General features: G+C 43.9%; 15 protein-coding genes across 15 annotated transcripts; 9 read left to right on the top strand and 6 right to left on the bottom strand.

The window, feature by feature from the left end:
- Positions 1–1,391: 1,391 nt before the first annotated feature.
- Positions 1,392–2,405, top strand: V1516DRAFT_618771 (concanavalin A-like lectin/glucanase domain-containing protein; the record flags this gene model as incomplete). Its single annotated transcript, XM_066919424.1, has 1 exon — positions 1,392–2,405. One exon carries the CDS (start codon positions 1,392–1,394, stop codon positions 2,403–2,405), a length of 1,014 nt encoding a protein of 337 aa, XP_066780402.1.
- Positions 2,406–3,438: 1,033 nt separating this feature from the next.
- V1516DRAFT_669753 (uncharacterized protein) lies at positions 3,439–4,634 on the top strand. The gene has a single exon (XM_066921236.1). The coding sequence runs from the start codon at positions 3,476–3,478 to the stop codon at positions 4,571–4,573; it is 1,098 nt and encodes a 365-aa protein (XP_066780401.1). The 5' UTR covers positions 3,439–3,475; the 3' UTR covers positions 4,574–4,634.
- A 66-nt stretch (positions 4,635–4,700) lies between these two features.
- Positions 4,701–5,119, bottom strand: V1516DRAFT_619192 (cytochrome b5-like heme/steroid binding domain-containing protein; the record flags this gene model as incomplete). The annotated part of the gene is made up of 2 exons (XM_066919446.1): positions 4,701–4,963; positions 5,029–5,119. The coding sequence occupies 2 exons, from the start codon at positions 5,117–5,119 to the stop codon at positions 4,701–4,703; spliced, it is 354 nt and encodes a 117-aa protein (XP_066780400.1).
- An 89-nt stretch (positions 5,120–5,208) lies between these two features.
- On the bottom strand, positions 5,209–8,110 carry V1516DRAFT_669746 (uncharacterized protein). Its single transcript, XM_066921235.1, has 3 exons — positions 7,752–8,110; positions 6,403–7,701; positions 5,209–6,354 (listed from the first exon to the last, which is right to left on the bottom strand). The coding sequence occupies exons 1-3, from the start codon at positions 7,850–7,852 to the stop codon at positions 5,292–5,294; spliced, it is 2,463 nt and encodes an 820-aa protein (XP_066780399.1). The 5' UTR covers positions 7,853–8,110; the 3' UTR covers positions 5,209–5,291.
- Positions 8,111–8,458: 348 nt separating this feature from the next.
- On the top strand, positions 8,459–9,947 carry V1516DRAFT_694447 (asparagine synthase-domain-containing protein; the record flags this gene model as incomplete). Its single annotated transcript, XM_066923947.1, has 2 exons — positions 8,459–9,826; positions 9,873–9,947. 2 exons carry the CDS (start codon positions 8,459–8,461, stop codon positions 9,945–9,947), a joined length of 1,443 nt encoding a protein of 480 aa, XP_066780398.1.
- Positions 9,948–10,880: 933 nt separating this feature from the next.
- Positions 10,881–12,565, top strand: V1516DRAFT_669740 (mitochondrial carrier domain-containing protein). Its single transcript, XM_066921234.1, has 2 exons — positions 10,881–11,186; positions 11,247–12,565. The coding sequence occupies exons 1-2, from the start codon at positions 11,051–11,053 to the stop codon at positions 12,419–12,421; spliced, it is 1,311 nt and encodes a 436-aa protein (XP_066780397.1). The 5' UTR covers positions 10,881–11,050; the 3' UTR covers positions 12,422–12,565.
- Positions 12,501–13,776, bottom strand: V1516DRAFT_669737 (NADP-dependent oxidoreductase domain-containing protein). Its single transcript, XM_066921233.1, has 5 exons — positions 13,704–13,776; positions 13,627–13,654; positions 13,479–13,572; positions 13,385–13,426; positions 12,501–13,324 (listed from the first exon to the last, which is right to left on the bottom strand). The coding sequence occupies exons 2-5, from the start codon at positions 13,635–13,637 to the stop codon at positions 12,569–12,571; spliced, it is 903 nt and encodes a 300-aa protein (XP_066780396.1). The 5' UTR covers positions 13,638–13,654; positions 13,704–13,776; the 3' UTR covers positions 12,501–12,568.
- On the bottom strand, positions 13,777–15,589 carry V1516DRAFT_669734 (Endonuclease/exonuclease/phosphatase). The gene is made up of 2 exons (XM_066921232.1): positions 15,307–15,589; positions 13,777–15,260 (listed from the first exon to the last, which is right to left on the bottom strand). The coding sequence occupies exons 1-2, from the start codon at positions 15,462–15,464 to the stop codon at positions 14,003–14,005; spliced, it is 1,416 nt and encodes a 471-aa protein (XP_066780395.1). The 5' UTR covers positions 15,465–15,589; the 3' UTR covers positions 13,777–14,002.
- A 91-nt stretch (positions 15,590–15,680) lies between these two features.
- Positions 15,681–16,986, top strand: V1516DRAFT_669732 (WD40-repeat-containing domain protein). The gene is made up of 3 exons (XM_066921231.1): positions 15,681–15,990; positions 16,039–16,202; positions 16,253–16,986. The coding sequence occupies exons 1-3, from the start codon at positions 15,705–15,707 to the stop codon at positions 16,892–16,894; spliced, it is 1,092 nt and encodes a 363-aa protein (XP_066780394.1). The 5' UTR covers positions 15,681–15,704; the 3' UTR covers positions 16,895–16,986.
- A 216-nt stretch (positions 16,987–17,202) lies between these two features.
- On the bottom strand, positions 17,203–18,129 carry V1516DRAFT_683657 (uncharacterized protein; the record flags this gene model as incomplete). The annotated part of the gene is made up of 1 exon (XM_066923521.1): positions 17,203–18,129. The coding sequence occupies one exon, from the start codon at positions 18,127–18,129 to the stop codon at positions 17,203–17,205; it is 927 nt and encodes a 308-aa protein (XP_066780393.1).
- Positions 18,130–19,152: 1,023 nt separating this feature from the next.
- V1516DRAFT_662274 (Glutamate/Leucine/Phenylalanine/Valine dehydrogenase-domain-containing protein) lies at positions 19,153–22,770 on the top strand (the record flags this gene model as incomplete). The annotated part of the gene is made up of 4 exons (XM_066920434.1): positions 19,153–19,342; positions 19,410–19,471; positions 19,647–19,674; positions 19,880–22,770. 4 exons carry the CDS (start codon positions 19,153–19,155, stop codon positions 22,768–22,770), a joined length of 3,171 nt encoding a protein of 1,056 aa, XP_066780392.1.
- A 483-nt stretch (positions 22,771–23,253) lies between these two features.
- Positions 23,254–24,062, top strand: V1516DRAFT_669720 (uncharacterized protein). Its single transcript, XM_066921230.1, has 2 exons — positions 23,254–23,499; positions 23,570–24,062. The coding sequence occupies exons 1-2, from the start codon at positions 23,379–23,381 to the stop codon at positions 23,929–23,931; spliced, it is 483 nt and encodes a 160-aa protein (XP_066780391.1). The 5' UTR covers positions 23,254–23,378; the 3' UTR covers positions 23,932–24,062.
- Positions 23,970–24,920, bottom strand: V1516DRAFT_669716 (uncharacterized protein). Its single transcript, XM_066921229.1, has 5 exons — positions 24,724–24,920; positions 24,636–24,666; positions 24,583–24,591; positions 24,446–24,508; positions 23,970–24,386 (listed from the first exon to the last, which is right to left on the bottom strand). Exons 1-5 carry the CDS (start codon positions 24,788–24,790, stop codon positions 24,074–24,076), a joined length of 483 nt encoding a protein of 160 aa, XP_066780390.1. The 5' UTR covers positions 24,791–24,920; the 3' UTR covers positions 23,970–24,073.
- Positions 24,921–25,154: 234 nt separating this feature from the next.
- Positions 25,155–27,023, top strand: V1516DRAFT_669709 (uncharacterized protein). Its single transcript, XM_066921228.1, has 3 exons — positions 25,155–25,706; positions 25,754–26,710; positions 26,753–27,023. The coding sequence occupies exons 1-2, from the start codon at positions 25,389–25,391 to the stop codon at positions 26,558–26,560; spliced, it is 1,125 nt and encodes a 374-aa protein (XP_066780389.1). The 5' UTR covers positions 25,155–25,388; the 3' UTR covers positions 26,561–26,710; positions 26,753–27,023.
- Positions 26,527–27,916, top strand: V1516DRAFT_107288 (Eisosome component PIL1-domain-containing protein). Its single transcript, XM_066918590.1, has 2 exons — positions 26,527–26,710; positions 26,753–27,916. Coding segments are annotated over exons 1-2 (1,119 nt in total). The 5' UTR covers positions 26,527–26,708; the 3' UTR covers positions 27,870–27,916.
- The last annotated feature ends 26 nt before the right edge of the window (positions 27,917–27,942 follow it).

Below are 27,942 nucleotides of genomic sequence, written 5' to 3'. Positions count from 1 at the left end.
AAATGCACTTGGTTTGGATAAGCACTACATTCAATTCGAACTGCTCGTACTAGAATATTTTCTTGGACGTATGGCCAGTCGAACTCGAATAAGTATTAACCCTCTGCAGAGTACTGATTCGAATTCTGCCAACAGATGTGGTTATATTATATGGATAGTAGTTTTGTTGCAAGGAATGAGCTAGCGGTTTGGTCAAAATTGAGCCGTGGATACTAATTACTTAGGTTTTCGAAAAGTCGGTCTGCGCCCTGAAAAACATGATAACGATCGTACGGCGCTAGACAACCTAGACAAATAAATTCTGAATTCTCCCCGGTATCGGATTTGAGATATTACTCTTCGGAATTTTGCTGCCGAACTCGTAATTCATATCTAAGACTATATGCGTTGTACCAACCCAAAAACTATTGCCAAACTAAAAGTTTCATATGCGTTCATTGAGCTATTTCTCTCAGTAGAGCAATAGGAGACCGAGCCATAGTTCATCAACTATCCCAATATTGACTACACTACTCACTACAATATCTAGCCCTTACTTTCAAGTTGACTGGACCGATCACAAGCTTTTACGTGAGTTTTCGAGTGCCTGGCTATCTGTCCAACGGTCTTCTCCTGATTCATCGTTTCTATGGATGTCTTCTATGGGATGCAGCTTCGGCCACAAACTGTTGATTGCAGAAGACTATAGGTGTCAAAATAATTCTGTTTCCGGCTGAAAAGTTCATTTATTATAGTATCACCACCTGGTTTCCTGAAAAAGGTTATCTGTACTAGGATCTGGCTAAAAATCCGACCTCTTGTCCAGAGTGAGCAAGACTCAGGGGCACGACTTGTCCCCCTATTCATTTTGCTATATCAGAAGGTTGAGAGATCCCAAAATATAACCAATATCAAGTTTCCAAATTAGTATGGTCTCCAATGCATTTAGTAAAAAGAAAAATAGCGCAAGAATCACAATTTCAGCGCGCTGATCATGTTCTGTGATTTGAAGACTCGGCGGCCCGAGGTTGTCTTGTTTTGGTCCACTTCTGCTCCCCATGATGACCTGATACCTATGTTTAAAAGGATATATAAGCAAGCAATCTTTCCGGGAAATTGCCCGTTATGATGTTGTTATATTCTCCTCCTGGTTGAGAAGTTGCGTTTTGAATCAAACCACTTTATTAATCATGCAGTTCCGAACATCCGTCATGACCTTCTTGGTCTATTTTACTCTACTTCTCGTCCCTGTGAATGCCCAGAGCTGGTATAGTTATACCAGTGGTTGGAACTGGTGGAACTGGTATAATTGGAATAATTGGTGGAATTGGACGTATGGTTATGGTCAGGCTACAACTACGACAAGTAGCTTGTCAGCTTCAATTTCGACTAGTTCTACTGCTTTGTTGCCGATGACGACGAATACTCTCACGACTTCGTCTAGTAGTATTTTTTCAACATTGGTGACGTCTACCTTAACTTCAACTTCTTCTTCGTCTTCTACGTCTACTACGTCTACTACGTCTACTACGTCTACTACATCTACTTCGAGTTCCACTTCTTCCTCTACTTCTACTTCTATTAAATCTTCCTCTACTTCGACCTCCAAGTCAACCTCTTCTACTACATCTACTACTAGCTCTGCTTCTTCTTCTTCTTCTTCCTCTGTTAGTACCTCTGCCAGTTCGCTTTCATCGACGTCGACTTCAAAAGTCACTACTGGCACTTATACAACCACGATTCCAACTCATACTGGTGCGAATGTGATTCCTATCAACACTCAAACGGGAACAGGCTATTCCAGCTTGTTACAGGGCGAGGTTACGATGAACTTCACAGAGGGCCCATCTGAATATATATTCACGTATCAATCTGGCAACGTCACTTACGATAGTACTATGGGCATGCATTTTACAATTAATGGAGAAAATCAATATCCGAATATGCAATCTACGTTCTACATTTTGTACGGAAAAGTTGATATGGTGGTTCAGGCGAACCGAGGCAAAGGAATTGTTTCCGCAGCTTATTTACAAGGCGACGATGAAGATGAAATTGATTTCGAATGGATTGGCACGCTGAATAACTACTGTCAGACAAACTATTTTTATCGTAAGAACTCGTCTACGTCAGATCATAGTGTTCGAAACGCAGTCGAGAGCCCGAAAGATGAGTTCCATACTTACACTATTGATTGGCGAGAAGATCAACTGGACTGGCTTATTGACGGTGTCGTTGTGCGCACCATTGTGAATGGTAAATCAGATGGATATCCGGACGAGCCTCAGCGGATCAAGCTATCGTTATGGATTGGAGGCGATTCGAAGAACTCTGCTGGTCTCATAGCTTGGGCTGGCGGCCTGGCTAATTGGGAAGATACTCCGTATAATTTGTATGTGCAGAGTGTGCATGCAGTCTCTTACTGATAGTGGAATCTACATCGATTGGTTGTTTGGAACATGTGCACAATAGGTTGATCAATAGAGCTCAATAGAGCTAGGAATTGCTGTGAATTCGCGTTATTTCGTAGGTAGTAAGTGAATTAGAGTAATAATTTATCAATCACTAGAAATAGTTGATATAGAAAATGGCTTAATCAGCATCTGGCAACGTAAACATTCAGAAGCGTGTCGCTTGAGTTATCACATGTCCAGTTATCGATTAAATGATTTTGAATGAGGCCGAAAACCAATCTGCGATTAGAATTAGCTTTACTTGGACATTTGAGCTTCTAAGGTGAAGATCTCCCAATATCAGTGATTCATATTAGCATCTAACTTACATTGTATCATTATATCGCTACAACGCTATATCCACATATTTTTACATGAATTTGCATTTATATCTGTAAAGTAAATACATATGTCGCCCGCACTCGACGCAATCGGTTCCTATGCGGCTGTTCAGTACTTGACGAAGATGAAGTCAGCGCTCGAGCAAGCCGAGAAAGAGCGATATCGCACTTGCAGAGGATAAATTGAGTGGCCTAAATCGACATAATCAGATAAATGAGAGACTGTGGAGTGGGCTTTATCTCATGGCATGAGTTTCGGCTGCTGATTTGAGGAGCCATCCTGGAAAAGGGAGCAGCAATCACGGAGAAGATGATGCTGTAGACTGCACGTGTCAGTCAACACAAGGACACAAACATCGACGTAATTGGTCGAAATCTGCGCGAGATCTTCGATGTCAAAGAGGTAAAATAATGCTTACCCTTGTTAGCTGCACATCGGTGAAACCAGTAAAGACGAACAAAAGAGTCGCGTGCGCCAGACGTACTCCGCCAATGAAATGCTCGAGAACGCGCACAAGACTGGTAATCATGTTGGGAGTTGCTCCTCTTGTCCCAACGAGCCGCAGACTCCTTCGCACGCGACAGCCAGAGTCCGGTCAAAGATTGGTTTCCATAAAGATCCAAACTTGTCCTTTTCATTTCCATTTTGCTGCATACCTTAGGATTCTAAGACAAGCCTGAAGACAAACGATAGCTCCAATAATGATTTGTAAAGACAACTCATGCTCTCCGGCGATATCGCCTAGCATGACTACAGCAACAACTGCCTTCATTACTCCTCCTCCTTCGGCAGATATTGCCCCTCGAGACCCATGTTCTCCAGATATCGCAGCCTTTGCACTGCCGCCGGCGGCCACTGCTAGTACGGCCACCTCCACGCGCTCTACAACGTCTGGTTCTCGTAAGAGATCTTCGTCTTCGTCGTCTTCGAGTAAGCTGCCTCCTCCGCCTATGCGATCCCGTCGAATTATTCAGATGCAGCCTGTTCTCCCCAAGCCTGGCAAATCCAGAGCCTCCTCTTCCGCGCAAGTCTGTGACGTTGAAGTATCGACCTCCTCCCACTCGTCGGTAATCAGCACGAGTGCAACGGCATCGACAGCCGTTGCTACCACGACAAAAAGACGATCAAACGGATCTACAGCTGCGACACGAAAAACAGCACGCAAAATCGCTCATTCTGCCATCGAGAGACGGCGCAGATCGAAGATGAACGAAGAGTTCGACTCGTTGAAAATCATGGTGCCCGCTTGCAGAGTAGCTTCTCAAACTCATGGAGACGCCAGCTTGCATAAGTTGGGGATTTTGCAGGCAACAGTGGAATACGTCCGATATCTTGAGGAATGTATATCTCAACTACAGAATCGGGTGGAGAGCTTGGAGAATGGCAGCGAACCACAATCGCGAGCGTCCCCCGAATACCCTCAGAGCACTGAGCTAGACGATGAAGGTGAGGAGGAAGTTGATGACGATGATGAGGATGAGGATGAGGATGAGATTGAACGTATGGAGCTTGCGTCGGAACCACGACATCCGGAGATCATTCCTAAGCAAGAGGTCACAAACGAGCCTCCGTTCCCTCCGTCAATACAATGGGACCCTGTAGGAACACACACCCAGACCGAACCTCCAAAGCACAGCGAGGCTCCATTTGACGACTCAGAGATGGAAGAAGCAGGGAAAGAAGTTAGTAGAACGCTTTTGATGCTTCGCCGTGCAAGCGAAGTCGCCGTGCAACCTGCACAAGCTGTACAATCTCAACCTGTTCGTATAGGAATTAGGGTTTGCGATCTTCTTGGCTGATTTAGCATTTTGCGTTCTCTCTATATCTTGTATTGTCGTAATCTGTGCGTTCTTGTTGGAGTTAAATTAGTATTAATGGAGTCATTTGGTAGTTTGTATTCGCTTGACATAATTCCCTAAAAATATCTTACATTTTCAAATATCCCATGATATTATACCTCTGACTAAAGAATGAGTACCAGTCATCTAATACTTGTTTTTCATCGTCTGTGAGCGCGTCGACATCATTGTTTGCGTCCTCGGCTTTCAAACTGCTCTTGCCTAGTCCCTTGCTACCGTCTTTCCCCGCAAATATTGAATACGATCCACCCGGACCATATACTTGCGCTTTTCCGGTCACATCAAATATTGTACCTTTCACGGCAACATATATCCGTGGATTCTGAACTCCTATAATCAATCTTAGTTTCATGTGGGTCGAAATTTGTGCTGCAAGCGAGCTTGTTTGGGTTTACCGTCATATTTACTCAGCTCTGACGCCGTATAGACGTCATTTTTTGGAGGTTCAAGTTCAACCTTTTCTTTCGGCGCGAATTTCCTTGACATTCTTGTATTTTTGCAAAATTAATCGATGATCAGTGAAAGCTCTGGCAGGTTTAAGGTAGTCAATGGTGGAGAAGTATAGAACTAGTGACGGATGAGATTGGTCATGTGTTGTAATTCACGTGTTCTACGAAAGGAAATGATGCCTAGATATTTATTGAAAACTAATGTCGGATTAGCTATTAGAATCCCCTGAATTCGATTCTGAGATTACTTCGCCAGCTTCAACAGAGCCTGAAGGCTCTGTAGTTGTAGTTTCCGGTTGAATTTCTGCCTGACAAGAGTCATTGTGATCAGGTATCTCTTCGTGCTGTATCTTAGATACTTCTTCATTTGGTTCCATTCGTTCGGGATCAGTCTCTCGAGGTAAGTCCTCCCCTAATAAATTTGTTTTCAGGTTATTATCCAGTGCTGGTTTGGCCGTCGGCACCTGTCCAGGTGAAGATGCATTCGGAGCTAAATCCAACAAGGACAAGCATGCGTCCGCAGCTGCCTGTACATGCCCGCGCTTCTCCAGTACAACATCTTTAATCACGTCTATTTCAAGGTTTGGAAACATCTGAACCAGCACATTGACCGCAGACTCGATTGTTTTCTGGTCAAGACTATTGGTCCGGGTCCGGGTCCGCGTCCGCGAGTCTCTTCTCGTTAAATCTGTTTGGGCAGGTGTAATTGTTATTGCAGACCCAGGCTGAGAGCCAGGTTGCACAGCTTCAGGATCACCTCCAGCAATCGGTGTAACCGTAGACACGGAGCGTCTATGTTCATTTCTTGGAGTCGACTTAAAGGCTTGGGAAAGTGGTCGAGCAGACGCTATCCCCATTCTGCCTGGAACAGGCGCCAACATACTTTTTGGCCGACGAGAAGCGGTCTGGTTATCATCCACATCACTACCGTCGAAAAACCTAGAAAATTGCCGGAACGGTACCGTGAATGTAGCACTTAGAGCTTCTTGAACTTGTGAGGCAACATCGGAAGCTACTTCGGCAACATCAGCTGGAGAAAACGGACGTAATGGTGGTGTATTGGTCCGTAAAAGATTAGGATTTGTATTATTTCTGGCGTTGCTGCTACTCGTACCAGCAGTACGAGGTCTAGTAACACTGGGATCTGTAACTCTAGCTGGACGGACCCGGCTCGATCGTTCTTGCTCATCTCGAAGCTTTTCTAACCTGGTGAGATCACCCTGAGTCTCCTCATCAATAGCCTTGATCAACTGCAAGGATTCATCCACGTTTCTAATTCAATTAATACGACCCTTAAAGTTGAAATTAAAGCGCACTTACTTAGCCAATTGAGCATCTTTCACTGTAAGCGAACTTGCGTCAATGGATTCTATAAAACTGATCGCTCCCTGCAGCGAAGACAAATAGTATCCTGCTTCGCCGTTTAGCTTTTCTGCATTACGAAATCGAATAATGAAATGTACGTTTGAAATAAGATTTTTTGGCCGCGCCTTCAACACAACATATATAAGAATCGGCAGAAACTGGTCTGCGGACTCTTCTGTCTGTGTCTGACGTAGTAAACCAAAAATAACTTTGCACGAGTTTAATATGCAAATGACTTTATCTCTCGGTGCACGATAATTGTTAATCTTGATCAGCTCTTCTTGAGCAACTTGCATAAACCGTTCGCCGCTTTCTACCAGCGCTTGATCAACATCAAGTTGCGCCGGCTGAATCCATGACCACGCGCGCATTTTCTCGTCCAGAATTCTATCTTTAAGCAAATCAACATCAATTTGATAAGTCCACTTCCGATCTTCAATCTTCTTTGTGATTCTTGGAGAGAATGTCTGTTCGTACAGCCGATTCATAATTAATTTCTCGATACCTTCGTGAGCATTTGCCAGTTCAGCTTCTGACTGCTGTGAAAAGGGTTCGTATAATGGCATCCGATCGTTGATGAAGTTCTGGAAATCCTGAATAATTTGAGTTTGTTCGCGAATAGTCCAATTTCGTTTGCCAAATTCACGCAAAAAACTTTTTAAATATCCAGATAATGGAAGCGCAGATTTATGTTTGAGCTGCATCAAAAAGTTTTGAAAGTCAAACGGCAGTTCACCTTGACTTTCATTTTGCGGATTCGATGTCGTACTAGTCGTCTTCTTAGACTGTATTTCCTCAGAATCACTCGTTGGAATAGACTCGTCACGGCTACTAAATCCCGAAGGGTTCCGACGAGGTGTACCTCGTTGAGGAATAGGAGAGTTGATTGCCGCGGAACTCGTACTGCGCACACTCCTAGACGACTGAATTGATGAGTTGCTGCTCGTTCTAGAAATAGACCGTGGCCGTTTCGTCTCTTCCGGCAGTGCTGATTGCAGAGCCAATGCGAGCGGGTCAAATTGTTCTAAAATACTTTGGGCGATAGGCGTCGAAGTTCTGCTGCTGTTGGCACTGTTGCTGCCATTAGTTGAACTTGAAATGCCAGTGCCGACAAACGGCTGCGGTAATGGAAGCGGTTTTAATATCGACCCTGATGGCATCGAGAATGACGATTCATCTAGGTCTGGGGTGTGTGTGTGTGTACTTGACGAAGCTATATCAACCAACTCGGAGGAATCCTTGAGTATTGGTCGTCTAGAATATCCGGTCAGACAAAAATTCCGTAATGAATCTGGAGTACTTACTTCAATTCCTGTTGTGCCGCTACATCATTCTCAGTTTGCTCGGCTGACAGGACACCGCTCCCATCGACGGCAGAAATCTGTTCTGAAGATGAAGACGCCATTCAACCACTGTATATTACTGGTATCAGTCTGATACCATAAGGGTAAGCTGAAAATAGTGAGTGAGTTTGTTGAGACGATAATACGAGTAGGTCCCGTAGAATTATTTGTAATCACTAGGACGAAATCAATGCCAAATTAATGGGAATCCAGTAGATTACTCGTCAATAGAACCTCAAAATATTTTTATTCAATTCACAGTTTGATACGAATTTCCAAAATATGACGGTTGCAAAAGAGATGAGAAAGTAATAAAGGGCTTGAGGGAGTTAGGCCTGGAAATAACTACCTAAGAGATTGGGTCACTACGCTATCTATATATTAGACCAACATTGAAAAAGCAAGATTTTCATATATTTTTTTCAGGTTTAAACCACAATTAGGTGAAGATAATGGACAAATATTAATGATTTGGTACGATGTGTGGAATTTTTTTCAGCTACTGTCATGGAGACGATGTGGATCACAGCTTGAACCTCGACTGTCTCGATATCACCGAGACATTACGGTGTCGCGGTCCAGACTTTGAAAAAAAAGTAGTCATCAAGTATGGCCGTGAAGGAGAAGGACAGAATGCTGAATTGACTTTTTTTTCGACAGTATTGTCAATGCGAGACCCCTTCACTGCACAACCGTTGGTGTCTAGTACTGATTCTATTCTACAATTCAATGGAGAAATATACGCGGAGTTTGATAACAAAAGTACCGAACTATCAACTGACAATGATATTGTTGATAAAATTACGGCCAACGATACTGAGTTGGTGCTAGAATCTTTTCAAAGGACAGGAGTGTTAAATACTTTAAAGAATTTTCGAGGCGAATACGCCTTTGTTTACTTCGATCGAAAGTCAGACAAGATTTTTTGGGCTAGAGATTGCATTGGACGACGAAGTTTGCTAATGAACATGAGTTCAAACCAGGGACTTGCTCTTTGCAGTGTCCCACCAGGTGATCTTGGTTTGCGAAAATGCTGGACAGAAGTTCCAGCTGGCATCGTGTTTTGTCTTGATTTGACAGATATGGAGATTGCTCAATTCAAATGGGGAGCTGATTTGGTTTATCCCTATAGTGAAATTTGCCAGAGCACGACTGGCACAATCAACCGTAGCCTTGTTCTGACCCAGTTCGAGTCTAAGCTTCATGATGCAGTTTATTGCCGCGTTGCTGCGCATCGTCAAACCTTACCTGATTCGCAACAATATTATTCTGTGCTATTTTCCGGCGGAATAGACTGTACTTTATTATTGTACATGCTGCTGAGGATAGTGAAGGGGCGCAGCAACGTGACTATCGATCTTTTGAACGTCGCATTTGAAAACAGACGGATTGGCGGCGGATTCGAAACCCCTGATAGATTACTAGGACAACGGAGCTTTCAAGAGATTTTGGAGTGTACCGAGTTCCAAGATATGGAATGCGTCCTTAACTTTGTCCAAATTGATGTTCCTTTCGAGCAAGTTCAGAAACACCGTGCAAAAGTTTGTCAACTCATGTATCCAAAATCGAGCGTTATGGACTTCTCAATTGCGGTCGCGTTCTACTTTGCAGCTAGAGCGACAGGAATCATTTCGTTGTCCTCGACGAAGGCTGAGAGGGGTTTTCAATATACAGCTCCTTCTAGAATTTTATTCTCGGGTCTTGGTGCGGATGAGTTATTTGCAGGGTATACACGGCACGCAACGCAGTTCCGCAGAGATGGGTATATTGGTTTGGGCGCGGAGCTATCGCTTGATTTTGGCCGGCTGGATGAACGAAATTTGGGTCGCGATGACCGTATGTGCTCGAACTGGAGTAAAGAGGTGCGATACCCGTATTTAGACGAAGCTTTTGTGGAATTCGCTTTATCTTTACCACTGGATTGTAAAATGGCAAGAGTGTCCGATCAGAAAGCCGATTTTGAGGGGAAAGCTACTTTGCGATGGTTTGCCAGATCGGTTGGTTTGATGACTGTAGCGCAGGAAGCTAAACGGGCGGTGAGATACAACAGCTAGTAAGGTGCTATTTGTGCTAACATGTTAGATCCAATTTGGAGCACGCTCGGCGAAAATGGAAATAGGCTCAGGAAAAGTTAAAGGGACAGATAAATTTATTTGAACATACTGACAATATACCCTCATGTACGATATAACATTCTAACATAATGATATTTGCAAGGCAATAAAGTTGACATCGATGATGATGAAACAGATACTTCAGATATGCATGAGTCGACTTGCGAAACCTATTCATCAGCATCTAAATTATGAGTGTTTTTGAACATAGTGTTTGCTTCATCCAGTCGCGATGCATAACATGAATGAAGGAAAGGCAAGTCTGAGATGTCGTGGATATGAGTTACACAACCTTTTCAAATAATAATTGGATTATTCCTGAGTTAATCAGCGGACGAAGGAAATAATCTAATCTGATATTAGGAAGCTGGATTGTCATGGCACGCTCACAGTTTCTTACCTATAACTGTTCCGAAGGCACGTAAGGGATGAAGTGTTAAGCTTCTTAGGAGCCACCAGAATAGCCGGAGGGGCAAGAATACCAGTGCAATGATATAGCGAAGGATCAGCAAGATCAGGGAGAGTAGAAGGAAGATCATGTCTTGACTGATCGCGTGAAGAAAAAATGGTGGTGCAAGATGATAAGTGCCCTGGGAAGTAGCTGCGACGCTGTGACTGAAATATTTGAATTCAAGACTTTTGATCTGCTTGGTTTTTGATTCTCTTTAGCTTCAAGTATCCATTCAGTACTTGATGTTTGTGCGTTTGAACTGGCTTGTTGATTCATCTTGTAGGTATATTATTGCTAGTCCCATGCTGCATGTTTTACAGTCTCTGCATAGTATAGACTACGAGTTACACATTTTATAATATATTCTATACAACATCATCTCTATGTTAAGTTATTTGATATAATATAATGTATTCGAAATAAAATTTATCTACTCTATAGCATTTGGTGTAACAATTGTATAATGTATTGAAGACCTGGAACCAACACCTTCACTTTACTTAGCGCCACCCCGCATCTAGAACTTCGCATGTTATCTGGATCGCACCGGTCGAAATTTATTGAATTCAGCAGACCAATGAGCACTAACACATTAAATTTTGTTAGGCGGTTTCAAGTGATATTAGGTTGTTTTTAACGATATCTAAGTTCAGAATATTGACCTGGTGAAATTTTTCGAATTTTTTTTTGCGAAAATGGCGCATTTGGGTGATCAGTCTAGAGAGACCAACGAGGTCCAGCAGGCCAAGAAGGTTCAACAGGTTGCGCAGGTAGCGCTGGTCCAGAGAATAATGTCGGCTTGCACGGGATCATTAATAACATCGCTTTTAGGTGAGATTTATGGTGTTATGTTGTTGAAGTTGGATCTTGTGGGTGTATTAACCGCTGTAGTAACTCCATTCGATGTCATCCGTGTTCGGTTGCAACTACAGGAATCGATCCAAACACCACAGTCGGCATTCACCGCAAACACGCTTCCGCGGAAACTAAAGTCATATCCTCTTCCAACCCTTTCGACACCGGCGGGCGACTTGGGTGTGACAGCCTGTTGCCGAGATGTATTTAATGTTCCGTCGTCGATCAATTACTGTGTCGCATCGCATTTCGACGAGTGTGCCGTCCAGCAGTACTCTCAACGACACGTCTTGACTGGAACTTGGGACGGATTTGGCAAAATATTTCGCAACGAGGGTGCGGGCGCCTTATGGCGAGGACTGTCGCCAACACTTACAATGGCGATTCCCGCGAACGTCATTTACTTTGTCGGATACGATCATTTAAGGAGTCATATTCCCATCCACAGCGACACGCTTGCACCTTTAGTTGCAGGTGCAATTGCTCGAACAATGGCGACATCCGCGATTTCTCCAATTGAGCTCTTTCGAACCCGTTTACAGTCTCTAGCGTCACCCTCTGCATCAACATCCTCTTCTTCATCTGCATCATCTACATCTGCACGGACGCCGCGGACATCGCGTGAAGCATTTTCTATGACTTGGGAAAGTCTTACGGTGATGGTAAAGCAGCAAGGCTTTGCTTCCCTATGGCGCGGACTGACTCTGACATTATGGCGAGATGTGCCGTTTTCCGCGGTCTACTGGGCTGGATATGAAAACATGCAGCGCATGCTGACTTCATTCAACAACGACTCGCGGACATTGTCCTTGCATACGTCCAACAATAGTAGCAGTTTTGATGCCTTTTTTCAATCTTTTATTGCTGGCGCTACTGCAGGCTCGTTTGCTGCGTTTGTTACCACTCCATTCGATGTTGGTAAAACCAGACGCCAGGTTCTTAAAAGCAAAGATCCAAAACTGGACGGAATGGTCGCAATGCTTCGAGAGATTGTACGTGATGAAGGCACAGCAGGACTTTTCAAAGGTCTTGTGCCTAGGATGATGAAGGTCAGCGTGTCTTGTGCGATAATGATTTCGATATATGAGATGGGCAAGCGCATGTCCATTCCTGCGACAAGTGGTAATATTGGGCAGCATTCATTTGATTCTGCTCATGGAGTCAACTTTGACGATGATAAAACAGCTGTCATAACTGCTGAAGCGGATTAAAATACTCCTCCCCTTTTTTCATATTTACTGTTTGGATAGAAGTTGGTGTTTTGTAATAATGGGCATTGGTATGGGATTGTACAGTTATTTGGCTATATATTTATTATAGATTCCTTAGATAAATAGACCTCTGATAAATCCAGGAAATTAGAAATCATCATCGTGGAAGATAATACCCCAGTTTGGCTTGACGACACGTTTCTGAGTAGTCTTGTAGATCTGTGAAATCGCGTCAACGTCTTCAGACGAAAGAACAATATCTTCAAAATTACTGCGAACGCGGTCAGGAGTAACCGATTTCGGCAGAACAGAAGTACCACGGGAAACAGCCCAAGAAATCAAGATCTGAGGAGATGTTTTACCAAGCTTCTCAGCAATAGCCTTGACAACCGGTTCGTTTTGAAGAGGAGCTGATGTAGAGCCCAGAGGTGAGTAGGCAGTCACATGGATTCCCTTTTCCTTGCAGAGGGCAAGAAGCTTATGCTGTGGAAGATAGGGATGGAGCTCGACTTGGTTGACAGCAGGAATGACTTTACAGATTGATGACTCAAGCAGAATATTCAAGTTGACTGTAGAGAAGTTAGAGATGCCGATCGCGCGAGCTTTCTCCTTTGGCAACTTCTGCATGAGCTCCCACGTCTTACAGAAATCCCACGATTTGTCGAAAGCCGTTGAACCGTCTGGCAAGGTCGGGAACAAGGACTCTCCGGGCGCAAACGATACGGGCCAATGCATTAGATAAAGATCCACATAGTCAAGTCCGAGATTCTTAAGCGAAACATCGAGCGCCTCTGCAGCCTTGCTATGGTCTGTACACCACAACTTGGTCGTTACAAACAGCTCTTCTCGAGGAACTCCACTGTCAGCAATGGCTTTTCCAACCTCTGCTTCATTCCCATAAACCTAAATTATTAGTTCCGAAGAAGAGAACAGAGAAAAATTGACAGAATTCGTAGGACTTACAAAAGCGGTGTCGATATGACGATATCCGGTCTTGATAGCAACCTATACAGATTAGTACCGCATTTACAATGGTCAGAAACTCCAGGAATCATACCAAAACAGCTTCATAGACCTCGTTAGGCGCAGATTGCCAAGTTCCTAAGCCGACTGCAGGAATCTTAGCACCAGTATTGAGAGTGAATGAACGACTGTCTTTGTCAGTGCGAATATCCTCGATAACAGCATTACAATAATAAGCATACCCAGTAGCCATTGTGAGTTTCAAGTCAGCTAAAAATTGTTAATTCTCTGTTCACTCAAAATATATTCGAATATCTACTTTATATATCAATTGAGTTAGTGTTTATGTACTTATATCTGAAAGAAAAATAAATCCGAAAAAGTTCTAGAAGAAATCTCAACAAGGTCCTCGACAACAAACTCCCGACCTCTAGTTCCTCAAGCTTAGACCGGGGATCACTACCCTAATCAGGAAGTCGGATACTGATTATTAATAAAATTCATACAATTCATACGGTTAATCTAACTAATTATAATATTAAAAATTATCTCGCCTATCACAGTTCCTTTAGCCCATTACCAAACCACTCCAGGTTATTCATTAATGCAATAATAAATTTAAACAGTTTTCGAGTCGATCGTCGCTGCTTGAAGTTCCTTCTTCCTTGTCAATTCCCAAAATACTTCTTCTTCAAACTCTCGCAGCGCGCGGATCTCATTCCGGCCAAATAGATATCCTATCAAACCGTCCAATAAACCAGTCAGCGCAATAATCACAGACCCGAGAAGAACAAGAAAAACTGGCCATCCCATCTTGACCCAAAAAACTCCAATATGTAAAACGACGAGCGCCAGAATTGATACAAAAAAATGCATGATCCGGTAAAATTTCTGAGCATGCGCCGTTGGAAGATATGTTTCGATGATATCCAAAATCGCCTCATAACGGTCGAGTGGAAGCCCATTTTGATCAGGTCGATTTACTATTGGCAAATCTGGCGACTGATTTAAGCCTGCCACATGTCGCGCTGCTATAGAAGGCAAAACGCGCATATTCACAAGAACCCCGAAATGATCCGATGCAGACTCATTCAAAACTGGTACGCGATCTGTAAATGCGACTTCGATCTTAGTGGCTGTGGACAAATGCGGTTCGTGGAAAACATAATCCAGTCGCTGAGCCTCAGAAATATCCCGATCTGAACGCCAGGTATTTAGCTGGGAGTCGCAAGTAATACCCAACAGTTCAATCTGTTCCAGGGGATCTAATGTAGATGCGAGGATTCCTTCTCTTCTAGTACCGTGAACAGTCGTCCAGCTATCCTCTAGCCCCGCGCGCTTCACAAGTAATGAATAAGTCAGGCTGTCTGGTCGAGAATTAAAATCGCCCACCGCAATCGCCAAATGGCCTCGCTCAACCGCCGCGCGGATCTGGCCTGAAAGCTGCCAGGCCTGCGCAGTTCGATGGCACACGTAGGAAGCATCACCAGGACCGTACGGTGCATGCATATGCGTATTGAACAGTTCAATCGCAACGCCACTTTTAGGATGTCGAATTACAGCGCTAGCAATACCTTTTCCAACATACCAGTCACCACGAAAAAACGCTGACGGACGGCCATTGATTGTGTAGGGAATCATGCTGACAGATTCAATTGGAAACCGCGAAATGACAGCAAGTCCGGGACCAGCCAAAATTCCAGAGTAGAAAAACTTTCCGTACGGGAAGATTTTTTCGGTCTGCTGACGAATATAGACATAGTCGTCGTGAACCCAGCATTCCTGTAGAGCAACAATGTCGGCTTCCGAATGGGCAAGCTCATGTGCGATATACTGCATCCGGGCTTTGCGATGTTTCGACACGAATTTCAGACCCCTTACTCAGTTAATAAGAGAACTATATAATTAACTTGCAAACTCACCAGCAATTTAAAGTCAGTACTTTGAATTCAAGGCCATCTTTACTGCTGCTGTCTGTAGTCATGTGGGCTTGCTCGACTGACCGGCTAGATGACAGACCTGTGGTCACATTTTCAAGCGAGATCGTCGACGCCATCGCAGAATCTGACGAAGATATCATCCAATTCACTCGGTTTCCCGATTTTTGCTGATCTTTGAGACTGCAATTATAATATGAACTTCGCAATAATTGCAGTCGCAGCAGTGAAACAACATATACAATCCCAGACCCGCCACCGTAACAAACCCCATTGCTGAGTTTTGTCCCGTGACAATATCCCACAAACGTGTCCCAGTCATATCTCTAACTTCAAGACAGATATTTCTCTCAACTGTGCTCTCTAAAAGGTCCGAGCAAGGGATGAGCGATGTGGAATTGCCAGATGCGCAGGACTCGCCGGCGTACAGAAGACGTTCGCAGTCTTCAGATAGTGGCGACACAACTGACTCAGAGCTGCCGTCGCATCCAGGCGACGCGTTGAGACCGGGTGGGACGTCATTGAATGGAGAAGAGCACGCGGTTCGTCGGGCACCGGTTGCAAGAGCTGATGCACCTAGATATAGGCCTGTGTTTTTGCTCACTGGACATACAGCAGGAATTTCGTGTGTAAAGTTTAGTGCTGACGGTGTGTGGATCGCTAGTGCATGTAGGTGCTGTTCAATCTAATTTCTGGTCATTTGATCTTACTAGATAGCTGCGGACAGAACAATCAAAATCTGGAACTCCAAGACCGGAGAATATGAAATGACAATTGAAGGACATGGAAGAGGAATTAATGATATATCTTGGTCTCAGGACAGTCGGATGATTGTGTCGGCGTCGGACGATAAAACTTTGCGGGTGTGGGATGTAACTACGGTTAGTGAATTGGATTTGCGTTGATAATGATTCGCTCTAATCGCAGCTAGGGCCGCATTCTAAGAGTTATGAGAGGTCACACGAATTACGTATATAGTGTTGATTTTAGTCCAAAAGGGAATTTAATTGCTTCAGGAAGTTTTGATGAGTCAATAAAGATTTGGGACGTTAAGAAAAGTACATGTTTGCGTACTCTTCCCGCACATTCAGATCCTGTCTCGGCCGTCAATTTCTCTCGTGATGGCACGATGATTGTCTCGTGTAGCCATGACGGCCAGATCAGGTTATGGGATACGTCAACCGGTCAGTGTTTGAAAACACTGATCGAAGATAACAACTCTCCTGTAACCGGAGTTCAGTTCTCGCCGAACGGAAAATACTTACTCTCCGGGTCATTGGATTCTTCTTTGCGTTTATGGGACTATTTGAAGGGTCGACGAGTGAAAACGTATCAAGGTCACATAAACGAAAAATACATGATTGTCGCCACTTTCTCGATCAATAGAGGTGTATGGGTAGTTAGTGGGTCTGAAAATGGCAAATTGTTTTTTTGGGATGTGCAGACTAAAGAAGTCGTTCAATCGGTAGAAGGACATGATGGACCAGTTTTGGCTGTCGATTCGCATCCCTTTGACCGGAAGTTAGTTTCTGCGGGCCTTGATGGGAATTTAAAAATTTGGATCGAGCCATAGCAAAATAAATATTCAACAATTAAATATTTTCCAAAATAGCCAATTCATACTTCCAATCAATGTTAATCTGTTTATTTCCGTCCAAAGCCAATGAATCCAATTCACCTAATCCAACTCTGTAATCCAATCCACTCCGCTTGACTCCACCTTGTACACTCAATCATAGTATTCCAATTTCTAATTTTTAGTTTTCGTAGCAATTCGTGAAAAATCGTAATCAGCGTAATAATATAATTGTGTGATCGTGCCAAAATTTTATTATGAAGTGAATATAAGCAATATCGAAATCTACTTTTCAGAATGTAGTGTTATAAAGATCGACGAGATTTAGACACTGCCATTTTCCGGGACTGGTAAGGAATACCCTCAGTAAATGGAGATTTTAGTGATCGAGACAAGCGAGGCACATGGAAATCCTTGCCTGCATGAGCTAATGCAGTCAATTGTCGGATAGGTCCACTGCCCACGTCGCGCAAAACCGGGCTTGCAAGCGCTGATCGATCTCTTGACGAGCCATTCAAACAAGCAATTCGTTTTCTTATATCACGTCGCGAATAGGGAAATGTAATTCCATCTTGACCAGCAAGTTTGATCGTTGTCTTTGCGATTCGGCGCAGTAAGGCTGGTGGAGGCACCTCGCCTACAAACGGAGCGGTTCGCGGATCATTGACGTGGATCTCCAGTGCCTGAAGTAATAGAGAGTCCTGCTTTGGAGTCCACAACACCGAATTAATAGTCAGACAAACCATTTCTTCCGGAGTCTCGGGCTCGGAAACGGTGTCTAAGTCATCCGAGGAACTGCCGCCATTACAGCTCAGATACCAATCAGATGCGGTCTCGATAGGTGTTTGCAAGGGTCGATCTTGTAGAGTCGAATTCATAGTTCCATTGAAATTTCCACTAATATTTATTGATAATTTATCCGGAAAATATGAAGCTGAATTCCTTCCGACGTTAGAAGAAGCTGATGAGTAATCAACTCGCGTCCGTTTATTCGACGTCTCCAAAACAGGACTATTCATAGATGACTGAGAACATGACTGTGCGATCGCAGATGATCGGCGAATAGTTGATCGGCGAAGACAAGTTGGCGTGTGTAGAGGCGTACGCACTGGAGCGGGCGATCGTAGCACCCGACCAGTCGGCGACGACGACGTAGTCCTAGTAAAATCGACCGGTGCAAACAAAGGAGGAGGTAGAACAATATCTGGAGGACGAACTTTTCTTTGCTTCATTGCTGCTGAAATGGAGAGTCAAAAAATTTAAAATAGAAAAAAGTAGAAAGAATTGAAAGCCCAAACCAATAAATTCAATCAAGTAAGGCTATCCTGGCTCGAACCAATTTGCAAACAGATAGTAACTCAAGCCAGGGGAAATCGGTCGAGCTCATCACGGACGCGTACTGAGCCGCACTATGACGCTTCTTGACGCGTTCCAGGACAAACAAAGAAGGTAAGCGCGTCAATATACTGACATAGGCGAATTGAACCATGCAGGGATGTATGAGGCATAATACTAGAAATAGGGTAAATGTATAACATGGTGCCTATCAATGCTCTGCGATGCTCGCCAACTAGCACAGAAGGAGATAATCTGTAGGTTTGAAAACTCGCGCGGTGTTCAAGCACTTTCGGATCCGTCTTGCTTCGAGCAGCACTGTAAGTCAAAACACAATCCGCAAAATAGAAAACACGAAGTATAACTCCCCAAACAGGAGCCCTATTTTAAGGCTCGTGATATGTCGTGTTCAGAACAACCGCTTGCGAAAAACCGTCGACGGCAAACAAGACTGAGCATTCTGAAGGGCCCATACGATGTGATTCTTAGTCCGCAGCAATGCACATGTACGCAACCGGAAACAAGCGTTCACAATGCTAAACCGGAAACTCAGCTCCGAGCTGCTACTGCTGTTGTAACCGGTCTATTTTCTCCAATTACGTCAATATCTTGATCATGCTCAAGTTCTCAGTCATCCTTACCCTGTTCGAGGTCACGACATCCAGTGTGTATTTGACTTGCCGTTCTGGGATCAGCCGCGTTGACATAGCAACGTCTCTTGTACCATCGTGGTCTTCAGCTGCTATAAAAGCATCCAGAGAATCTATCTCCGGCCCGATCTGAGACCAGATATCAAGTTTTAGATTAAAAACTAGTCGGTGAAAAAATTACTCACCGGATAATCCAGATATTTGATTTATTCCGAGAAAAACCTCGCTCGTTTCTAAATCGATAAGCTGTTCGCAGCTAAGTTAGATCTAATGGCTCCGACTTCTTCGATCTTGGGTGCGCTCACTCCAGATCAGCGCGGAACTCCGTCTCCACAGCCCGTCCATCTGTCTGTTCCAGGTTCGGTAAAGAGCTCCATCATTGGAGGTCGTCATGTTATCAAGGAATCGCCGTTCTATGTGTCCAAGCCTTTTGTTGGAAAGGAGGCCCAGATGGAAGAAGGTATGCATTCTTTTGTTTGTTTAACTTGATATGCTTGGAATAGACCGGATTCTAACGCGCAGAGCAGTGATGGACGAACTTGACCGCAGTGCTTTCGTTCCTGATACTCTCATTCAAGACGAGACAAATGTATGTGATGGCCTTCTCCTATATTCTTGCTTGATGATTTGCTTTGATTTGGCAGATTCTCCCAATTCTTCCCCAGATATTCCTATTCTTGGTCTATTCTTGCTACGTTTAGTTCCATCCATAGCACTCAACCGCGCATTATTTTACGCCAGATTTTTACTAATATATTTTCTAGTGGTTTTACAACACGCTAGGGATCGATGGTATGTTATTTCCTCGTTTCTCTTATTTTTCCATACCATTTGTCCTTGTTTCCGCGTTTCATCAGAGCTTATAGTTCTGGCGCCACGACCTTCAGTGTTGACGCACGTGCCTCCGTGGCGTGCTCATCGCGCATCGCTCACCATTTCATTTCATGTGTTCAACCCCTCTTAGCGAATCTGAGGTACTAACAGTATGTTGTCATAGATCAGTACTTTGCGACGGAATCGGTCGAGAACATTGCAAACCACATTTTGTCCATCTATGGTGCCAAGGTTGCCGCATTCTCACGCAAGGATCACTTGTTTGAACTTCGTCTAGACCGTGAGGACGAAGATCATGCTGTCTACATTGACACTTCCGTGCCTGGAGTAACTACTCTAGATGGGCCCTTGTACGAGCAGCGTATTGACGAGAAGTACCTCAATGGATCTTCTCCGGCACGTGCATATAGGGTTGAAACTTTTAGATCTCGAGCGGGTATGTCGGGCATTGTCAATGGAGACACTTCACAACAGCAGTTTCGCTGCTATTTTGTGTACAAGTGTGAGTTTCCCGAGGGTGATTACGATGAAAATATGATAGATATGCAGAAAATATCCGACAAGCGTTTTCTAGATAAAGCGTCAGATAATACAAAGACGATATACAAGTCTGTGATTGAGCTCGCTGCGCGTCAGACATCGGGTCCAGTGATTGACATGTACGAGATTGAGGGAACTCGAGAACGTCGTTTGATTATTGCATATCGCCAGCGTTCTGCGAGTAACTATTTTTCGGCTCTTTCTGATCTCTACCACTATTATGGTCTTACTTCCACTCGTAAATATATTGAGCAGTTTAAGAATGGAATTACAGTCATGTGTGTGTACCTCTCACCTTCGCCTTCGTCGTCGAGATATCCTCCAATTGAGCACTCCATTCATCAGGTAACAAAAGAGGCTTCTCTTTTGTATTGTCTGCCCAAGAATCTTTTTCAGCATGTCTTTGCTGTTGGTGATCTTAGTCTTCAGGAGGCTATCTATGCACACTGCGTGACGATTTTTGTGACTCATTTTTTGAATCGGCTTGGTCCCGAGTACAATACGCTACTTTCGATTTTGAATCCAGATCAGACCAGTCACCAGGAAGTGCTTAATAAGATTAAGCGCCGGCTGCGTCAGGAGACGTTTACGCGAGACTATATTTTTGATATTATTTCTTCTCAATTGGATCTAGTCCGCCAATTCTATTTATCGTTTGCTAGTACACATTACGTCCAATCGATTGGTGAAAATAGTGATTTTCTTCCGACTTTGTCCTACCAGAGACTAAAGTCAAGTACGATTCTTACTGATAGTGAACTTTCCAAGTTAGTCCGTCGCAATGCGGCGAATGATCACCATGTGTTAGTTATGGATGCGTTTCACTTATTCAACAAGCATGTGCTGAAGACTAACTTCTATACGCCTACAAAGGTTGCACTGTCATTCCGACTAAATCCTGGATTTTTGCCTAAGATTGAATATCCTCAGCCACTGTTTGGCATGTTTTTAGTTGTTGGTCAGGAGTTCCGAGGATTCCATTTACGGTTTCGTGATATAGCCCGAGGCGGAATCCGGATTGTCAAAAGTCGAAGTGTGGAGGCATACAATCTTAATGCACGCAGTATGTTTGACGAGAATTATAACCTGGCAAATACGCAGCAACGTAAGAACAAGGATATTCCTGAAGGTGGGTCCAAGGGTGTAATTTTACTGGACTTTGAGCATCAAGATATGGCTACAGTGTCTTTTCAAAAGTATATTGATGCCATGCTGGATTTGCTACTTCCCGGAGAAACACCAGGCGTTAAAGGTCCAATTGTGGATCTGTATAAGCAGCCTGAAATCATTTTTATGGGACCTGATGAGAATACGGCTGGGCTAGTTGACTGGGCTACCGTGCATGCTCGAGACCGTGGTGCGCCTTGGTGGAAGTCGTTTTTCACGGGCAAGTCGCCAGCACTTGGAGGGATTCCGCATGACGAGTACGGAATGACCAGTTTGTCAGTTCGTGAATATGTAGAAGGAATCTACCGCAAGCTTGCAATCGACGGAACAAAGGTACTTAAGTTGCAGACAGGTGGTCCCGATGGAGATTTAGGGTCAAATGAGATTCTACTTTCCAATGAAAAGTATATCGCCATAGTAGATGGGTCTGGCGTCTTAGTTGATCCAAATGGTCTTGATCGTGGGGAGCTTGTGCTGCTTGCTCGTGAGCGGAAGATGGTTTCCGCGTTTGACCGGTCCAAGTTGAGCAACAAAGGATATCTTGTTCTTGTCGATGAGAAAGATGTTACTTTACCAAATGGGGAACTGGTGGAGAATGGCACAACCTTCAGAAACCTATTTCATTTACGTGCTGGCACGATCGGGGCCCAAGTATTTGTTCCCTGTGGCGGTCGACCGGAGGCTATCAATATCAACAATGTGGATGAGCTGATTATAGATGGCAAGAGTACGGTGCCATATATCGTGGAAGGAGCAAACCTCTTTTTAACGCAGGAGGCCAAGTTGCGGCTAGAAAAGGCTGGTAGTATTATATTTAAGGATGCGTCGGCAAACAAAGGCGGGGTGACATCGTCATCATTGGAGGTTCTGGCGTCGCTCGCATTCGATGACGCTGGCTTCTATGAGCACATGTGCGTGAGAAAAGACGGAAAGGTTCCCGAATTTTACAAGCAATATGTTGCGGAGGTGCAAGCTATGATCAAGAAGAATGCACGGCTTGAGTTTGAGGCGCTCTGGCGAGAACATGAGGCGAGTGGGCGAGCGCGGTCTATCCTCTCTGATGAGTTATCCAATGCGATCACTGATTTGACGGAAGAGCTGGAGAGTAGCAGTTTATGGGCCGACGAGGCTTTTCGGGATGGTATTCTACAGGAAGCGCTACCTAAGCTGTTGCAGAAGCAGATCGGGCTTGCCAAGATCGTCGAGCGCGTCCCAGAGCCGTATTTGAAGGCGATTTTCGGATCTTATTTGGCGGGTCGTTTCGTTTACGAGCGAGGCAGCAATCCTGGGCAATTTGCGTTTTTCGAGTTCATGATCGAAAAACGTAAGAGTATTACCAGTGATTAAGGCTAGGGATATCAATTGAGGATAGAAAGGTTGAGAAAGATAATAAATAATTATATGGTACAAAGATGATTTCAGAAAGCCGACTCTGTGTCATCGAATAGGAATATGAAAGGGAATAGAAAAATATATTTTAGATAATCATGGAAAATGATCGGAAAGAGCGGTCCGTCCGGATGTTTTTTGGCGGTTCATTAGATTACTTGTTTAGGAATCTAGTAAATAAGCCAAATAGCGGCCGATTGGATAGAGGTAAATGCGATACTATATAAATGTATTTAGCTTGAATATTTATATACATATAAATTTCATTACACATCGTAGGAATAATGGGTTAATTATTTTATTAAAATACAGGCATTACAAACAAATTAGATAATCACTCTAGACCCTGGATTCTGTAATTTGATGGCTGTGAGATGGCGGCGCAGCAGTCTTGGGTTAATTTTATAATTGCAGTGAATTTTAATTTATAAATAATTATGAACACCACCTTCATTTTTCAGGATTCAATATTTCTTGCGAAATCACTATACCATAGGATTATTCCGAAATTTAAGAGACCTATAGTACACTTCACACAATAAATAGCTCACAATTCGCACACCATAATGATGTTATTGAATTCATTTAATCAGGATATTCAATACCAGATGCTTGCGTCATTAGTGAAGCGGAACACATCTGACGATCTTGACGATGCGAAAGATAAAGTAGTTTCATTTGCTGAATGTTAGTCTATCCAGTTCTTCAGTTCTTCTATATTTTCTTATGTCGGGCAGTTTTACTAACGAACGAGCAGCATTCAAACATTGGGATACATGCATGGACAATACAGGCTGCAAAGTAATTGCTATAGTGGGAATCATTCTTGCAGTGATTGTTGCATTCACCTTGTTGACTTGGATTTTTCGGATCGTGCTTTGTGGCGCGCAACAGGCCTGTTGGTGCTGTAATCAGTGTGCACATTGTTGTCAGTCGCGGTCGGATCCAAGAGCAAGAGCGACGCCGGCGCCGAATAACGCATATGCTATTCCAAACCACCAGCCGTACTATTCGGGTCCACCTGCTCCTCCGGACGATCGGTTCCGCAGAAGTTATAATCGATTCAAAGGCGATGATATTGAGATGGGCACTGTTGGAGGCTATAAACAGAATTATTAGATGGGTATTACAAAGTGGAGGTCGGTGTTCTTGGAGAATAGATTATACAAATATCGAATATATTAAATCAACTAAGGAAATAACCAATTAAACCAAAAATAAAGCACCAAAATTAGATAGATTAAAAGAATAGATATATAGTTCACTTTACATGAACAGCTGGCGGCGGGCCCACTGGAGGTGGGTAGTCTCTCATCTCATAGTTATTGCCGCCATTAAAGGTCCCGGTCTGCTGGCCATTATTTCCAGCACCGTTACTATAATAAGCTTGCGAGGCCGGGTCGACTGGAACGGGACTGGGATGTGTAGCTGGATTATATGCAGGCGGAGGACCTGGAGGAGGACCATAGTTTTGGGGTCGGTTGGGGTAGACTTGACCCCCTGAAAAAGGAACCCAGGCTGTGCCGTACGCTGGAGGAAGGCCCTTCTTCGATCTTCTTCGATTGCATGCGCATCTGATTAACAGCGTGAGCATATGAGTAAGAAGGAGGATAGAGGTGTACGCGTAACTTACATGCAAAGGAGTAATGTTATCAGAGCAACTGCAACAACAACTCCTAATAGAACCCATCGTCCCCTAAAAATTAGATATCCTTCCACGCTTATATACAAATTTGACATAGAATGCCGAGAGCATTACAGACTACATACCAGTAATACCTAAAGAGTCAACAACATGAAACACGAAAATGCAGAAGACTTACCAAGTAGAACAAGTTCCATAATATGAACAGCCTACAAAAATGTAAATATCTTTTCAAGATTCCATAAATAAAGCATAAAAATACTTACTATAACCCCAATATCGCTTCACAAGTGATATACTATTTCCTGAAGTCGGTAAAATAGTTGGCGCCATAGATTGTTGATTTTCCCCGAGCAATAATCTGATTTTGACTAAATCTTTAATCCAATTGCAATTGAAGGTCCAATGAGTCGCAAATCTATCTCTATCTGTTTATTTAACGTAAATCAATATCGACTATATCTTATGTTTAGGAAAAGTATCACAACATGATATGTTCCGCAGTATATAACATGACACAAACGCCTTTGCTTATCTCCCCTTGTCCGTCGCCGCAAGGCTCAGCCACGGGCCGCAGCACTCATCGAGCCGTGCCAAAATGACGTAGCGTAACGGGTCCATTGTCTACCTGTACGCTACTAATTCAACTATGAAATTTCTCATTTAAAGGAAACGAAATACATAATATAGAACACATAATACATTTATGTAGGTACGTAAATGAATATTCAGATACATGTATGCACATTATTATATTTAATTTTCTTTTACCCTTCCGTACACGACTGTGTACTACTTAAGCTCTGTCGTAGTTGTAATACTATTCAGACCAGTCCAGACCAACGCTGATGACCCTTACTGGTTTTGAGGGATAATTGCAAAATAACCAATTCAACCTTCAACTATCGATTTACCGGCTTGAACTTCAGAAATGTCAGCACAAATTGTCATTATAGGAGCAGGACTGTTTGGTGCGCTACTGGCTGCACGTTTCCGCGACGCGCCGGCAGCAAAATCAAACCATGTCTATATCACTTTGATCGATGCTCGTCCAGATTTTGTGTACTTGCCACTGTATATCCGGAACTGTGTTAATGACGTCTCGCACTATCTCGTGACACCGCTAGATAAAATTTTTGAAAAGCGTCCCGAGATTGGGACCGTAGTCTGCGGACGGGTCGTTGAGATAGATCAGTTCAGGAAGCAGGTTCTGCTCGAGCACGGTGACCCAATTAGTTTTGACTATCTTGTGCGTATCGCCATGTCGTAGCATGATCTCTAACTGATCAGATTCAGGTTTTGGCTACCGGATATTCCTTTGATGAGCCGATCAAAGTGCCCTTATCGACCCATTCCGAGATTATGTCCTATCTCGACTCTCGGCGAGAGATGATCAAGCAGAGTCGCAATGTCATTATATTGGGCGGCGGGCCGACGGGATGTGAGTTAGCCTGTGAGATCGCTCATCAATACGGCACAACAAAAAAAATCACGTTGGTTCATTCGAAAGAAAAACCGCTTACTAACATTTACTTGGAGAAGCTCCGCCGCAAAACGGAGCAAATACTACTCCAGGAGAACGTCGAGCTGATTTTCAATTCCTACGGTCGGGATAACAACGATGGCTCGGTAACGATCACGTCCAACGAAAATTCGACAGCAGTGACCACCATGCTGGCTGATTTGGTTTTCAACACCTTCATCGCAACGCCCGCCACCGAATGGGCGCCATCCGAATGGAAGGACCCACAGTCGCGAATCAAAGTGACGTCTACACTTCAAGTAGAAGGTGCAGACCCTGGGATATTTGCCATCGGCGATATTATCAACACAGAAGACCTGAAAATTGGTATCAAAGTCAACTATGCGGTTCCGGCTGTGTTTAATAATCTCATCGCACTCTCGACCGGACTCCCTGCGACTTCTATGTACTCTCCCCCAGTATCTGAGTCATTTGTGCTCACATTGAAGCCAAAAGTAGCAGTGGGTCAACTAGCTCTTCCACTCTTTGGACTCATCTATCTGCCATCTTGGTTTCTCAGAACATTGGGCCAAAATGTCGGTGCAGAAAGGGCAATCCGCATTATTGGCTATTCCACGTGACTCACTTTCCGTTTACAGTAATTTGTTTATGATCAGTAGATCTTGTTGGCCCTTTTTCAATTAGCTCTTCTTTTGTACTCATTTTCGTAGTGTATCATGTTACTTTCTGCACACTTCATATGAATTCATCTATACGCAATACTGAACAATGTAAGTCCCTTTAAGCTAAACGATTACACGACTAATGAATAGGCATCGCAGTCTCTCACATAGGTCGAGATCTGAGGAATCTCCTGCTTCACCATTAGCGCCGACACAACTCAATTCAGGTCGGCGGCCGACGCACAATCGCAAATTTTTTTTCCTACCGAGTTCCAAGAACAATTTTTCTCTTTCTCGCGTATTGAAGGCAATCAACGGAGTATGTACGAATACAAGGGCAGTGGTTGCCTCCAACAAGTCTACAGGAGTCACGTTGTCGAATTGGGCAGGCACATCAAATGATCCTGCTGTTGCCGATGTTGTTGACAAGTACGCATGCTTGATTTCTGAACTGGGAGGCCTGGACATAAATTATATTGAAGGCGGGTTGGAAATGATGGCCGCATCCTTGCAGACTATCCACGACGTTACATTGTCTGTCGGTCCGGTGGAAACACATCAAGCCAAACTGCGCGACCAAATCGCCAAAATTAGCGCCTCTTCGGTCTCTTCCTCTTCAGCCTCTAATTCCAGCTTAGGACCAGGGCAACTGCCCTCTGGCTTGTCGTCGTCACCCGCAGGCAAACCAGAAGAAGGTATTCTCCGGGCTCGAAAGCTCGCGCAACTGCGTCGTGAACTTGTCCGCGTCGATGCGGAAATGCTTGTTGCCCGTGCTCAGCTAATCAACGTGACTCGTGAACGGCTCGGGTTCGCTCTAAAGGCGCATTTGAATGCTCTGCAAGAACGATTTGAAAAGGGCTTGATGATCATAAATTCTGGTAACCATCTTCTCGCACTCTTGAACGCTTCACAAAGACTAGCACCAGGAGACTCGATCCCGAGCTATCCCCATGAGCAATTAACGAGAGATATTCTCAACACTCTCGACAACGATTTGCGTGCCTGGACTTTGAAACCGGCAGCTGTCGATTATACGGCCCAATTTTGGAGCGGATATCCTACTTCTTCACCCACATCTGGTCGGTTCACGTACGCCTCTGAATTCCTGCACCAGCCGCCCCCCATGTCCCATTCAAGTATGACTTCCCCAACTATAACAGATCGTGAAGTCGAGGAAGAGTTTGGTGAAAATTATGACAGCTCTATCACTGCGGCCCGTGTAGCGGCTAGTTTCGATATGCGGTCGCCGCTGTCGTCGAGAAATTGAAATCATATTCAGAATTTTTCGACAAACTTTTCCAAAGTATTCTTTCTTTTATTCAGTAAATTGTACAATTAAT

This window comes from Lipomyces oligophaga, assembly GCF_038497815.1.
Source record: "Lipomyces oligophaga strain CBS 7107 unplaced genomic scaffold V1516scaffold_1, whole genome shotgun sequence".
Classification (NCBI taxonomy): Eukaryota; Fungi; Ascomycota; class Lipomycetes; order Lipomycetales; family Lipomycetaceae; genus Lipomyces; species [Lipomyces] oligophaga.
The sequence above is the reverse complement of the archived record's forward strand: the minus strand, read 5'-3'. Positions and strand labels throughout refer to the sequence as shown.